The sequence below is a fragment of the Antechinus flavipes genome, chromosome 6, assembly GCF_016432865.1.
Source record: "Antechinus flavipes isolate AdamAnt ecotype Samford, QLD, Australia chromosome 6, AdamAnt_v2, whole genome shotgun sequence".
Taxonomy (NCBI): Eukaryota; Metazoa; Chordata; class Mammalia; order Dasyuromorphia; family Dasyuridae; genus Antechinus; species Antechinus flavipes.
The window spans coordinates 101,256,625-101,272,589 of NC_067403.1; the positions used below are offsets into that span (position 1 = coordinate 101,256,625).

The 15,965-nt window shown below is 38.9% G+C and overlaps 1 protein-coding gene across 1 annotated transcript in view; it reads right to left on the reverse strand.

Moving 5' to 3' along the window:
- SH3RF1 (SH3 domain containing ring finger 1) overlaps positions 1 to 15,468 on the reverse strand; it is a 202,018-nt gene extending 186,550 nt beyond the window's left edge. The window contains exons 1-2 of the mRNA XM_051966162.1: positions 15,176 to 15,468; positions 12,449 to 12,914 (exon numbers count right to left, since the gene is read on the reverse strand). Of these exons, the coding sequence (XP_051822122.1) occupies positions 12,449 to 12,823 (375 nt within the window). The 5' untranslated portion in view covers positions 12,824 to 12,914; positions 15,176 to 15,468. The remainder of the gene's footprint in view (positions 1 to 12,448; positions 12,915 to 15,175) is intronic.
- Positions 15,469 to 15,965: the final 497 nt, after the last annotated feature.

Sequence of the window (15,965 nt, forward strand, 5' to 3'; positions counted from 1 at the left end):
TTCAGTGACATTTTAAAAAAAAACCCAAATTATTTTATTCAAACCATACGAACTTTTCCCCCTGGAGGTAAAATGACATAGGAACTCTGTGTTCAAGGCCTGTTTCTGACATATACCAGCTGTGATTCTTGGCAACCTTCTGAAGTGCTCTAGAACCCAGCTTCTAAAACTGTGGATTGAGACACCCCCATAGGGTCTCATAACTAAATGTGAGGGTCACAAAATTATGATTTATTATCAGTAAATGTTTGATTTCTATCCCTATTTTATATACCTATATATCTGGGGTCTCTTAAAAATTTCTAAAGCAAAAAAGGGATCATGAATGGAAAAAAACTTAAGAACTTGCAAACAAGGTACCAACATGCTCACAGCAACCTCCTTATTATCCCAATTTTGCAAAGGTGGAAATTTAGAGAGATTAAGGTAAGAGTCACACAGTTAAGGAGAGTCTGAGGTAGGGACTCAAATTCAGGTCTTTCTAAGTCCAGGCCTCTAGCTATGTCACTGCCTGAGCCACTAAAGTGACAACTTGGCAGGCTAGTTGCCAGCAGGCATCAATCAACACTGCTTTTCCCTCCCTAAGAGCTCCTTGCAGCAATAAAGTCACAGGTTCAGAACAAAAAAAAAAAATTCATTTCCTTGAATTTCCCACACTTCCATGCTATTTACTCTGTGATAAAAAGTTGAGTTCACTATTGATTCTCTGTCTATATCAGACTTTGTCTCTTCTTAAGAAAATAATGGAACCAAGTACTCAAAAGTCTTCTGCATTCATATTTTAATATATTTTATTGATTTAATTAAATATTCCCCTATTATATATAAAATAAAATTTTAACATTCATTTTTTCCATTAAAATTTCTATAAGAATTTCAAACTACCTTCTAGATTAAGCATCTCAAGGAATAACTTGAACAGAGAAATACAGCTGATAATCTTCTCTTTCTCCCTCTCATTTTTATGACCAGCAGTCTGATACAAAAATTTATAAAGGGCCTCCTGGGACCAATTTACTGATGCTACATTCTGTTTCCTCACACTCCCAGCTCTTCCTTGTCTTACAGAGAGAGAATTTATGAAACCTTAGGAGTCTGTGATGTTTTTTGAGGGGGTGGAAGTGAAGGGGACTTCTTGGAGGGAAAAGAACTTTTTGATTTTTTTTTTCCATTTTTCTTATTCCTCCATTCCCTTCATCCATAGCCAGTAGGTTTAATTTTATTTTATAAGTACATGTTGTCTCTAGAATTTGATGATGCTATGGTTAACTATGTCATATTTTCCATTAGTCAGTAGCAAGACTCCCCCAGGAGTCATATTTTATATTACAATTAATGGGACTATGGGCTAAATTCCTCTAAGAAGCATCCAGGAGGCCTGTGAGAATCTCAATGTCCCTTGCTCAGAGCAGACCAGACCTAGAGAACTCTGTTCAGCCCTACTGGCACATTTTAGAAAGGGCTGGCTAAAGGAGAATGTCCAGGATCCTTCAAAACCTTGACGATATGCCCTTAGGAGAATAAGTGCAAAGAACCAGGGATATTTATGAGAAAAGGGGGAGACTTCAGGGAGCGGGACAGCTGTTCTCAGGTCATTCATCGCTGTCATGTGGAACAGGGATTGGATTCGTTTGCCTTCACCCCAGAAGGCAGAATTGGGAACAAGGGAAAGCTGCAGAGGCAAATTTCAGCTCAGTGTAAGTCAGGAAAAACTTCCTAATAGAGAGGTCTGTTCAAAAATGCAATGGGCAGCTTCAAGGAGTAATGAGTTCCTGATCACTGGAGATCATCCAGGAGAGGCAGGATGACCAGATGTTTGAGATGCTGGAGAGGGATTTGCTGTTCCAATTCAGGTTGGGCTAGATTGGAATAAATCTTGAAGTCATTCAAAAAGATCATTCCCAATAATGATAATAATTTGCATTCATCCCAGGCTTTAAGCCTTACAAAGGGGTAAATAAACAGGGCAAACATTATTGCCTCCCTCCCACCCACCCACCCATTTTTCACCCACTTTCAAGGCTGGAGGAGTGGGAACGCAAACCCAAGACTTCCAACTCCCAATCTACAGCTCTTCCCTCCGTTGCCACACAGAGGACATTAAGATATAAAAGCAAGTGGGAAAGTGCAGGGGAGCCATGTGATAATCCTTCCACAGTCCTAAACCTTAGTCAGAACTTTATTACAGTCCTGGGGCTCTACCAGACAGAAACTTAAGCAAGATGTGCAAAGAACTGGAGAAAATCCAAGGGACAGAAACCAAAAATCATTATAGGCCCTAAGAGGAAATAAAAAGAAAATGGAGTTATTTAGCCTAAAGGAGAGATGAGAGATGGAATCTTAATATGAATTTTTGCAGATATGGAGGATAGCATGTGATCAAACTCTTCTTTTCCACCAAGAACAGAACAAGAGGAAATGTGATTAAGTTGAAGCCATGGGGATTTATATTTAATACAAGAAAAAAACTTTCTGGCAACAAAAACTCTGAGATACTGAAATGTGTACAGCAATAAAGCTTGGTAGAGACTTAAAAACTATATGACCACCTTTTGTCAGATTCCTTTCTTACTTTATATTTTGTTTTAAAAGATTATTTTTGATAAGCCAAATTATCAATCTGTACTCTTTATAAATTAAAACATTTAGGTTCTTGAGAATGAGATAAAACACAGTAAAATACATTACTGTCATTGAATTCCCAAAATCTTGCATACAATAATTGCTGGAAAATGCAATAACTAGATATCCAATTTCCAGTTATAAGAAAGAGCTCTAAATATAGAAATATTCAATACACAGATAACTGGACCAGGAATTTATTATGCCTTCTTCAGGAACTATAATCTTCTCAGTGTCATCCAGAGAGGAAAAAAATCTCTCAAGTATAAATAAAAAGCATAAGAACATAAGATGAGACCTAAAAGTCTCTCTCACCGACAGGAGAATATATATTTGCTTTCCTTAAAATTCACTTTCAGAATACTCCAAATCATATCTGTCATTTATTAATAAGAGTCCATTCTGAAGCTTTTGAAGCTAAATAGAGGAACCAAGCTAAAAGACCCAGGATTCAGATCACTTGAATTATAGTATCTATTCCGTTCTAGCTGTGTGACCCTGGGCAAGTCTCTTAACCCTAACTGCCTCTCAAACAAAAACAAAAAAACAAAAACCGGTATCTATTCCTACATTTAATTTAAAACTAAAAAAGAAAAAAAAGAAAATAACTAAAGGATAAAAATTCTCACATATACAATATGTAATTTAAAATGCATTTTATATAATAGGTAACTAACTCCTCCATTATCCCAATAGGTTATGACTCAAAAATTCAATTTGGAACTCAGAACATTGGGGGGAACTCCCCCCCCAAAAAAAATAGGTATTAATGAGAATTACACTCTCAGACTGGCCCATAAAAGCATATTTAATATATAATTAAGCTTTATGAATTAATAGTACTAGCCAAAGTTCTGAGCCTTAGTGTAGAGTCAAGTAGCACAGAATAGAGAAGAAAGAAATGGAGTTAGAGAGGAGAATTTCTTCCCCAATTGGAGATGAGTGAATTTTGTCTTTGGTATCCTTCCCAAGTTCCTCTGTGACCCTATAACATTTTTTAAAAGAACTGATCTTTCATTGTATACAAAAAAGATTATATGATGACCCATTCTGATAGATGCGACTCTCTACAACAATGAGATGATTCAGGCCAGTTCCAGTGATCTTATGATGGAGAGAGCCATCTACACCCAGAGAGAGGACTGTGGGAACTGAGGTGACTCACAACATAGCTTTATCACTCTTTTTGTTGTTTGTTTGCATTTTTTCTCATTTTTTTCTTTTTGATATGATTTTTCTTATGCATCAAGATAACTGTATAAATATGTATATATATTTATACAATTTAATATATATAATTTAGTATATTATATATTTAATATATATTTTAAAGTATTTTTATATATTTAATATATATTATGCATAATATATTATTATATAAAATAATTAAAATATACAAAATATATTTTATATTTAACATGTGATTATATGTAACATGTTTAATATATAATATAATATATAACATGTAATATTTAATGTATAAAATTTAAAATATATCTACATTATTATATATAATATATTTAATATATATTTTAACATATTTAACATATATTGGATTATTTGCCATCTAGGAGAAGGGATGGGGGGAAGGAAGGGAAAAATCGGAACACAAGATTTTTCAAGAGTCAATGTTGAAAATAAAAAACTTTAATAAAAATTTTAAAAAGAACTGGTCTTTGAAAGATTAGCTTTAAACTTGATCACTCTCTAAAAGTTGTCTGAGATGTCTTTTGTAATTTAAAACTAGATATTGCTCATTTCTCATCATGGAGAGGACTTTGTATTCTCAGAGGTGATGCTGGAGATCAAATTGGAAAAGCTTGAGATATGATACAGGGAACAAACTATGTCTTTTCCCTTTGGACCAACTCATCTAAGTCCTGAAACTCATTACTAGAGGGCTAGCTCCCAAGTAAGAACTATCCTCAGTCCCAGCCATTCATTAACTGTAGCCACTCATTAAATGGACAAGTGAGTGGAGATATATTTACATGATAGGGCCAGAGAGAGAGGAAACAGGATGCCATACACCATGAAGAATCCATTACAAGGAGAAGTGGTACAGAGTCAGGGATGCCATCAGTGAACTCTGGGGAAAAAAAATGATAGACAGGAACCCTGTGCATCCAAGGGTTAGAGCGGATCCACTTGGGGATCAGTAACAAGAAGAAGAGCTGACATTTACAAGATGCTTTCAGGTACTTTATATGATGGCCACAACAACCCTATGAGGTATTCCATTTTGCTAATGAGGAACCTGAGGCAGATTTAACCATTTTTCCAGGTCTCTCAGCTAATAAGCGTCTGAATGAGGTCTTTCATCTCTCAAGTAGCTATTTCCCCATCCAAGAATGAATCATGGATCCCAGAAGCAATCAAATATAATAGAAGCCTCTGAAATTAGACTCTTACTTCTAAGTTTCAAAAGAATAAAAGTGATTCCTTATTACTTGGAGACAGTTGCTAAATAAACAATAAAAATAATAAAAATTCATATTCCCTCATGAATTATTATATTCATTATATATTTTACATATATGTATATTTAGGGAGGAGATTTTTTAAAAAATATTTTAAAATATTTATTTCCTTAGAATAATAGAAAAACGTTTAAAACTTAACAGTCCTTGCCTTTCTGTACTATATTTAATGCAGCTAAAAAATTCATTTTCCAGCCCTCCTACTGCTTACTTTTCTCCGTTTCACAACTCAAGTAATTTACTGCTTACTGCTGCTGTCATCCATCTGAAATGGCACCTCCGTTCCCTTCCAGCTTCCACTGAAGAGCTCGCTCACACATCTATCTTTAAGATGGCTATATTTACATATACCCATATGCCATCATTCAGGAAACAACCCCTGCCTTCCTCTTGGCTTGGCACTGATGGCTACATACATTCCTGAGGGGCCGTCAGAAGGGTGAATGAGAGGTTATCACTCGTGTTTTCATGGACACAGAGAAGATATTTTAAATGCCATTGCCTTATGGAATGAAACTGGTAAATTTAAGAGAAAGAGACTAGGGAGCCACAACTATGGAGCAAAGGTGGGAGCCACAGTGGACTACAGAGCAAAGGTTGGCATTCTAAGAGTCAGGAGTAAAATAGCAGCTTCACCTCCGTTCCCTGCCTAAAGTCCCTTCCCAACTCTCCTCTATCTATTCAAATCCCATCTTTCAAAGTCCATCTCTTCATCTCAATTTCTTCACTAAGCCTTAACTAATCATCCCAGTGACCATTTTCTCTTGAAAATTCTAGCTTCCACACACTGAGTCTCCAAGACCTCATCTACAAAATGAGGATAATCACACTCAATTTTCCAATGTCACAAAGCTGTTGTGAAGAATGTGCCTTCTATGTCCTAAATTATCACAATTTGTGTTATAAATTATGATGTTGTAAACTATTACTGTTGTTGGCCATAACATTTATTTGACCCCTAATGATAGGCTCAAGATTTAGAATTGAAAGGATTCCTGAGAGTCATTTAGCCCATGGTGTGTTAGAGACAGCTCCTCCTGAGAGCTGAGTGTTAAATTTTCACTGTGAGCATTTGTACCTTGGAAACTGGCAAAGGCTACAAGAAGAATGCCTGATTTCCCAGTTGTGGTGGTGGTTGTTGTTTAATCTAGGTTTAAGAAAATGTTGGAGAAAATGTTAATAATGCAGATTAAATTTTAAAGTACGTCCTGTATATTTTGGAGAGCAGGTTGTTAAAACATTTACCATCACACTGCAGATCTAATTCCAACCTGCTCACTTTGTAGATGAAAAACTGAAGCCAAATGAATTATAACCTATCCAAAGTCACACAGATTCTAAGTTCAATACTTTCAAATTCAAATCATGTCCTCATAATGTCTCTCTTCTTGTTCTATATAGTTTATTACATATAGTATATATACCTACATATAGTTATATATATATCATAAAGTTATATATATTAGTTTCACATAGTTTGCTATTTTATATATAGTTATATATACTACATATAGTTATATATATATCATAGTTATATATATTAGTTTCACATAGTTTGCTATTTTATATATAGTTATATATACTATATAGTTTACTACTATTTTATATATAGTTATATATATTATATAGTAATATGTAGTTTTATATGTTATATATATTTATATTCATTATATTTATATATAATTCTGTATTATATAATTTTATATAGTTTACTGTTTTACATATAGTTATAGTTTATATATTATATAATTTACTACTATCTTATAGTTATATATAATATAGTTTTATATAGTTTACTGTTTTATATAGTTATATATTAGTTTTATATAGTTTACTACTTATATTTAGTTATAGCTAATTATAGTTTTATATATATATATATATAACATAGTTTTAAATAGTTTATTATTGTTTTTATATAGTTATAGTTAAATACATATACATATTATATAGTTTTATATAGTTTACTAATGAATTATTCCTTAAATATTCATGTGTAAACTCCTTAAGGATAAAGACTACCTTAGTCACACCCCTCCCTCCACACTTTCTTGCTATTCCATCTCTGTTCTACCCTTTTTGGGGGGGTTTCTTTGTAAAAATATTAAAGGATTTGCCATTTCCTTCTCCAACTCATTTTACAGACGCACAAATAGGGTTATATATCTGGGACCAGATTTGAACTCAGAAAGATGAGTTTTCCTGATTCGGAGCCCAGCAATCAACACTTATGGCACAGAAGAAGGTGAGATGCATTAGCTATCATAATGCAACAGGCAAAAGAAAAGAGAAAGTGGGGCAGGTAGGTGGCGCAGTGGCTAAAGCACCGCCCCTGAAGTCAGGAGGACCTGAGTTCAAATATGACATCACACGTTCTAGCAGTGTGATCCTGGGAAAGTCCCAATTGCCTGGGGGGTGGGGAGGGAGAATGTGATCCTGGGAAAGTCTCAATTGCCTCAGGAAAAAAAAAAAAAATTTTCCTCGCTCCCGGATCCGCTTTCTATCCACTGCACCACCTAGGTTTAGACTTGGAAGGAACCGTAAAGCTTATCTGCCGGAATCTTGTGTTTTGAGGAAACTGAGGCACTTGCGCAAGCTCCACGGCCTCTGACTCCGAGGCCCCCAGTCCTGTCTGTTATCCTGAAGAAAGGGAAAGATCCTTCCCTGGAGGCCCCTGCAGGTGTCAGCCCCCAACCCAGTCAATGACCATTCCCTCCCCTAGGGCAAGAATGAAAGCCGATTCCGCGTTTCCCTTGTCCTGGGTCTGTTTTTAGACCGAGCTCCCAGTCCAATTCTGGAAATGAGATGTGCAGAACACATCGGAGATGTTCAGATCTGCCGATAAAAGTCGCCCTTCTCAGCAAGGGCGTGAGAAAGCCACAAGGGACAAACTGGGACATCGCTTGCTAACAAACTAACGCGAGGCTCCAAGTGTTGTCACTTTCAGCTGAGCTACAACACGCGGGAACAGCGCGCGCTGCTCGCGCTGTCACGTAAAATCGTCTTCTGACAAGCGTGCATCCTTGGCAGGATGGCGCTCTCATTGAGTCTGCTCGAGAAGCTGTGTTATGGGTACATGTGCCAGCCCCGCTCCATCCACAAACTGCGACTTCTTGTTTCTCAGGAATTATTAAAATGTTTAGAAAACATGCATCCAACGGAATGTATTTCTACCGCTATTTATTCTGAACTAAATTCTAAATTCTAAATTCTTTGCACAAAAGGTACCGTTAACTGCTAAGGAAGAGGTATTTTAAGCAGAAGTGGCTGTCATAAGTACTCAAATACTTGTCATCCTTTATCAGGCCCAGATTTAGGGCTAGAAGCAACCTTACTTTCTCAAAAATTATTCAAATGTTTAGAAAACATTCATCCAATAGAATGCATTTCTGACGGTATTTATTCTGAATACAAAAAGTACTGTTAACTACTAAGGAAGAGTTATTTTAAGCAGAAGTGGTTAGCCTGATAAGTACTGAAATACTTGTCATCCCTTATCAGACACAGATATAGCCCTAGAAGTGACCTTAAAAATCATCAGGCCCAACACTTTCATTTTACAGATGGAGAAACTGAGGCACAGAGGAGTAAAATGATGACGTTAAATGACTTTCTCCACAATCATATTATGTGTATGAGGGAGGATCTGAGTTAGACTTTTCCCGATTATTCTACTTCAATAAAATCAACATATTTTACTTCCATTTTTATCTATCTCTACTACTGTATCCAAGTTGTAGAAATCAACAAGATAAGTTTCTTTAAAAACAATTTTTCTTAGATTTGTGATGGAAAGAGCCATCCTCATCCAGAGAGAGAGGTCTATGGAGACTTGAGTGGGGATCACAGCATGGTATTTTTATCTTTGTTGTTGCCGTTTGTTTGGTTGTTTTTTTCTTTTTCTTTTTCTCCTTTCTGATCTGATTTTTTCTTGTGCAGCATGATAAATGTGGAAATATGTTTAGAAGAACTGTACATATTGAACCTATATGGGATTATTTGCTGTCTAGTGAAGGAAGGAAATGGGGAAGGAAAGAGAAAAATTTGGAACACAAAGTTTTTCAAGGTGAACAATGAAAACTATCCTTGCATGTATTTTGAAAGATTAAAAAGCTATTATAAATTTTAAAAAACAGTTTTTCTCCATGTAAAGACATCACAAGTTAATATACAATATACTTGGTTTCAGGTTCAGGAGAACCTTGGGTTCTGATAGCACTTGTGATATTTATTGCCTCTGTGACACAAGTCAAGTCACCTTTACCCTATGTGCATCATGTCACTCCATGTAATTTATTTACTAAGTAATATGTTTCTGATCTGCTCTGCAGGAGGGAATTCCCATACCAGGAATTCCTATGCTGATAAAATCTCAGGTTCTTGGCTAGCCTTATCCCAGAAGAGACCACAATTAGGTAGTCATAAAATATGAAAATTGTAAAAACTAGGAAAATACTGTCAACCACTAACAGGTATTGCTGCCATAAATACTAACAACTGTTTACACAGCAATGCATAGCTGAAATACCTTAGCAGTTCAAAAACACGGTGAATGGTGTGGGTGTATTATGTAGGGAGATAACAAGGTACAGTTGGAAGGAATGCTGCCTTTTGGAGTTAATGGCCATGGGTCTGAATACCTGCTCACCCACTTTTCTGCCAGTGTTACCTGAGGCAAACCACTTCCCCACTCTGAATCTCCTATTTCCTCATCTTCCAAATAAAGGAGTTAGTCTAGAGGACCTCAGAAGTCCTTTCCAGCTCTAGGTCAATGAAGGTTCGTAGCAGATTCCACCCCTACAAAAAAAACCAAGGCTGTAAATTATTAGCTCTAAGTCTTATAGTTGTTGAATTGAATACTTGAGCCCTCTCCTCTAAATTCTTTTTACCGATGATCAAACATTCAGAGCATTCCTCCTAACATGTAAAGTGATGTGTAAACAACAAAGACACTTTCTATTCATAGCCAGAAGCTATCCCTCCACTAGTCTAATTAAGAGTGAAACAAAACCTTTCCAAAGAAGCTAATCTCCCCTGTCATTAAAGGAAGCAGACCTGGGTCAGGTGTCTCAGAAATGATCAATGTGATGACTGGTTCTCCAGTTAAAATATTCATGAGTGAAATTCCTCATGCCTTGTTTCCTGCAGAATTTTTCTTGAAAGAGTCCAGGAAATAAACAAATGCCAAGAAGAGTGCTGAGGGGACCTGTGTATTTATTTAATCCATAGCACATGGGCTCCAAATACTGAAAAGGATCACCCTCTCTCTCTCGAAGAAATGTTAAAATGTGAATCAAAAGAAAAGATCATCAAACGGTCTGCCAGAGATGGGTTCAAAGGATCAGCTTTCTAAACCTGGGCCATCCCCTGGGGGATGGCTGCAGAAGCAACCTAGTGCTTGCAACAACCACATCTTGTTCCAACTGCAGTCCAACCAGCTGCTCCTCATCCACTCTAGGTGAAATCTATATTATCTAATGCCTGCGAGATGAAGCATTCCTGTAGTAAGTCAAAGGAAACTACAAAAGAAACTACAAAGTGCATTATTTTTCAATGGAAGGTTACAATAACAGACATGGCACTCTACTGTGGGGGGAAAAGCACAGGTGTTCCAGTTGAGACCTGGAATCGAGTCCATTTTGATACTTAACATCTGTGTAAACTTGGATGGAGACATTTCATCTCTCTGAGCCTCAGTTGCTTCACATGTAAAACAGAGATTTTAAAAATTGTTCTACTTACCTTACCAGGGTTGTTGGGAAGAAAAGGACTTATAAATCTTCAAGGGTTAAAATAACTCTGGTCTTCAACTTGCTCAATTACAAAATCAACTCAAGGAGCATTAAATCTAAGATCCTATCAACTGTACAATTCATAAGCAAAAATAACTGAATTAAACTGTATCAGTTACAATTTGGCCAATTTCTAAAATAGTTTGTTGTATTTACAAATGAAACTATTTACTTAACTACTTTCTCTACCTTTACAAAAAAAATAGGGAAAAAATATATACATATATTATACTATCTTATGACAAGATAGTATCATTACTCTGACTTCTGACCTTACCTAATAAAATGGCTTATTCCTAAGAAATACACTTGATTTTTCAAAGAGACAGGCTCAGGCCTTTCCTGATATGCCCAGCCTATAGGAACTTCCCCAAAAAGTTATTTTGTATCAAACTTCATAAAACCATAAATGTAGAATTATAAGGGACCTTAGGGATCATCTAGTCAAACTCTCATTTTATAGATAAGCAGAGAGTGACTTGCCCAACCTCACACAGGTATCATATGGCCACACTAGGATTCGATTTCAGGACATTTAACTCCAGACCCAGTATTTTATACAAGTCTTCTCCAGGTCCCCTCAGATCCTAAGCTCATCAAAGGCAGGAACAATCTCACTTTCAAAATCTGTACACTGCTAGTGTCTACCACAGCTCTTGGCTTCTTGGTACTGTTTAGTCTTGTTTGATTCTTTATGTCACCAGTGACCCAGGATTTTGGCAAAGACCTGGAGTGGTCTGCCATTTCCCCTCCAGAGGATGAAGGCAAACAGAGCTTAAGTGACTCACCCAGGATCACACAGCTAGTACCTGCTAGATTTGAACTCAGGTCTTCCTGGGCCTAGTCCTAACCACTGAGCCATTTATCTAGTCCTAACCACTGAGCCATTTATCTTAGGTACTTAATAGGTACTTAATAAATGCCTTTTCCTTGGTTGTTTTCAAGTCTTAGGCAGTCACATTATGAGTTACATTTAAAATTTTTTTCTAGCTTCAACTCGGGCCTATACCCAACCCCTAATAAAGGATCTTGCTAAATTAACTTTATTGTACTCTCAGTAAGACAAAAACAAACAAAAAAGCATGTGACTAGATTGTCCACAGCCTCTGAGCAGTCCAGAATGACATTTTGTTGCCATGGCAACAAAACTGACCTACCTGTGGCTGTGGTCTGTTAAGAACTCCTCCTACAAATACAGTAGCATGCTTTCATAAAACCAAACCACCACCACAACTAGAAGCAGAAAATAATGTCATTGGGCTGATTCTCTATTCCGGACAGATGTAATCAAAGAAAGTTAAAATCAAAATAAACCACAATCACACGTAATCAACACTCTTTTCAATTATGTTTGAATAATTTCATAATTACCCCCCAAAAACTTACTTTAGCTGAGAACACATATAGAAGATATTGAGATATTTTGAAATAGATAATTTACCACCAGTTTCAAAAGCACTTGTTTTCTTAATGAATAAATGGAAGCTAAGAGAGAGCTCTAGCCCTCCATGTACTTATTATGATTCACCAACTAGTTGTTTCTTGGCTACTTACTCGAACCGGGGGACTCCGGGCCTGCACTCGTTGCTGTCCTCCTTGGGGATCTTTTGAGCCACAATTCACAACAGCACTGCCTTGGACCCTTAGAGCACTTGTGCAGTTAATCCCGCTGCTGGCACCTGGTTTCCGAGGTCTCTGCTTGATTCCATCCAATAGCCTAACCAACAAGATGTTACTGGGTAGCTCGTCAACTCCAGAGCCCACTAAAGTCCTGCATTCTGGACATCTTAGTTCATTTCGAGAACCGACAATCCCCAGCAAACATCGTTTGCAAAACGTATGCTGGCAAGGCAAGACCTTTGCAGAAGCATCCAGTCGTTCTAAACACACGGGACATTCCAACAGATCCAACAAGGCAGATTCATCCATCTTTATCTAGTTTACTGAGAAAAAAGCCTTCATAGTTGTTCACTTCCCTTAAAATGATTCATGTAACATCCATGCCTATTCAGAGTCTCCTCTGGAATTGGTAGGTAGAGGAGGGAAAAAAAGAAAAAAATAAATAATTAATATTGTGATCTGGGGGGAAAGTTTAAAATGAGTTCATCAATAGGCATCATAGTTACTAAAAAGAACACCATGATCCTGAGAGCTGGGCTTATATCCCAATTCTGCTACTAACAAGCTTACTTTTGTTCACTAATCAAGCATTTACTTTTTAAGAAATTCATTTAGATAAAAGAAGCTGACTTTAAGTTATGATAAATTATATTATTAGTTTAATTTAAAACTGTTAAATCCCTATGTGATCTTGGGAACCTCATTGGCCTTCCTCAGGCTCAGTTCCTCACTTTCAAGTCAAATGGTCTCTAAGGTCCTTTCCAGATTGGTTAGCATATGGATCTATAAAAGACAGGCCAAGAACTAAAACATTCATTTCTTTTTTTAATGGAGTCTGCTTTGCTTCTGAACAGTATTCCAATAAAGGTGAGTCAATTTTTTTCTGAAGATTTCTACACAATTCAAAAATAATCCCTAAAGCTATTTAGAAGTACACTGTTTTGTAATATCCATTAAGTGCTTATTACAGAAAGATTTCTATAATAAATGCAATTTATGAAATGAAATAAAGAAGATAATTTCTTTGACCATCATAGTGCTATTAACTGCTGTATTTGGCTCAAATGTAAAGCTAAACAAATGCCAATTTAAAGTTTTCTTTACCTGAAATTACCATTGACATCCAACAAAGCTCCAATTTTCAAACCACTTTAGAGTTTAACAAATTCTGCTGCTGTGATCACTTGTGATAAACTGGCTCCAGTTATGAGGTCTAGGGCTGTTATTTCATGAGCAAGGGCAATCCCAAAGTGGAACCCCTTCCCTGATGCAGATTAGCCACTTGTCTGCAACTTCTAGAATTAGAAGTTTGTCTGGAATAGGAAGAAGCGATATAACTTAAGTTAGGAGCACAGGCAGTATGCATCAAAGACTAGATTTGAACCCAACTTTTATTGACCACTACAGCAGTAAGATCTCTAGCCAATAAGCAACTGCAAATCATATGTTTCTTATCTAGTCTTAACAATGAGTTTATGTAATAGTTCTCATTTAAAAAAAGGTCAATTCTTTGGATTCTAAGACCAAATGCCAAGGATATCCCTGAAAAGATTGATTTAAAAGTTTATAAATTACAACAGCAGCAATTTATACCAATCTTCACCTCCTGAGCAATCATTTACAAACTCTCAAATACACAGATTTTGTTTGTTTGTTGTTTGCTTGTTTGTTTAAACTGTTTGCCCTAATTCCATTCAAGACAACGGGCAAAAATAATTGTGAATCTGACGATGGGGAATCTTTGGCTACAGAGCTGCTGGCAGAATAGGAAATTCGACCACTGAGTTTGTCTAAAAAAAAAAAAAAGTCATTCCCCACCTCCATCCCCTCATTCTCTTCACCTCCCGACCCCCCAAAAGCCAATCCTTACAGATTAACTCAGACTCAAGAAAGGAGAGACGTGCTATACAGACACCCCCCCCCCCCCATTCTCACTTTCTGTATCTCCGTACAGACACACCCCACAGCAAGGTGTTTGGGGCACAGCGTGGCTACTTCCAAGTGGGAAAGGTCAAGAGCTACAACAGCCAAGGCAAGGGGATGGGGGAAGTGGGTAAAGAGGAAACCAGCCACAGAATATGGATTTTATTAAATAGGATCCTCTGTGCTTGAGCCTCTCGGTTGGGGCAGGGGCCAAACACATGCATGCACGAACACACACACACACACACACACACACACAAACACGACTGCTGGAAGTTTTCAAGGACTTAAAAATAAATGCGTAGCCTTAAGTTGCGAAACTAAGCTCAACACAGAATTGGGGGGAAGGGGGAACAAAACACGAAAACCCATTAGAGAAAGGGTCGGGAGAAGTAAAGAGATAACAGTCCCCATAGAAACAGATTCCCCCGGTGGGTGGGGGGTCCCGGGAATCGCAGGGAAGCTGGTCAAGCCTGGAGAGGACCCCCCCACGCCAAGCCCGGCGCCCCGGCCACGGAAGCCCTGCCGCAGATCCCGGATCTCACCAATTCCCTCTTGGATCCCCGGGCGCCCGCAGGGACCCAGCCGGCAAGACGAGCCGGCTCTCCTGCGCTCCGGGGAAGGAAAGGCATCTCCGCCCGCAGCCGGGGAAAGAGAGAAAGCGGGGGAGAGGAGGGAGAAAGAGCGGGAGAGGGAGAAGGAGTGTTGCGGAGAGAGAACAAGGGAGAAGGCACCCACCATCTCCTTCCTGCGCGGCTCCTCCGTGGCCAGGGGGCTGGAGGAGGCAGGGTCCCGGGTCCGGGGGCCCCCTGCTCCCGGTCTGGAGCTGCCTCTCCTCTTTGTTCGCGGGCACTGCAGCGGCAGCAGTGGCGGGGAGGAGGTGTGATGGCAGCGGCAGCAGCCGATGCAGCCGATGCCGCCCCAGCTCCGCTGCCTCTGTGTGTGTCAGTCTGTCTGTCTCTGACGACGCGGCGGCACGCAGGAGACTCCTCTCTGCTGCCCCCCTGCACCCACACACACACACACGCCCGCGCGCGCGCGCCACCTCCCACTTTCCCAGCCAAGGAGAAGGGAAAGGGGAGGAGGCAGCGGAGGAGAAGCAGCAGCAGCCCGAGCCCCGGGGCGCCAGGAGCCCGGAGCCCAGCCCCGCCTGGCAGCGAGCACACAGCGCCTCCCCTCGGCGCCCGGCGCGGCCCCGGGGGCGGCTCGGCTGCGGCTGCCGCCTCTGCCCCTCCAGCAGCCGGAAGAAAATCGGAGGGGTCCTGGAGTGTGCAGCTTACCCAGCCCGGCTGATCTCTGGACGCATCGGGCTACTCCAGCAGTCTGAGCCCGAGGGGCAATTCAGGCAGGCTAGTCTGAGGGCATTTAGGAAGTGCTAGCCATGTGCTAAGCGCCAGGAATACAAAGGAAGGCATAAGTAGGGCTCCCTGTCTACAAGAGGCTCTCATTCTAATGGAGGTACAACATGCAAACCACTGTGTACTGACAAGATATAAGTGTTAAGCGCCTGGATACAGAAGTTCTCTTT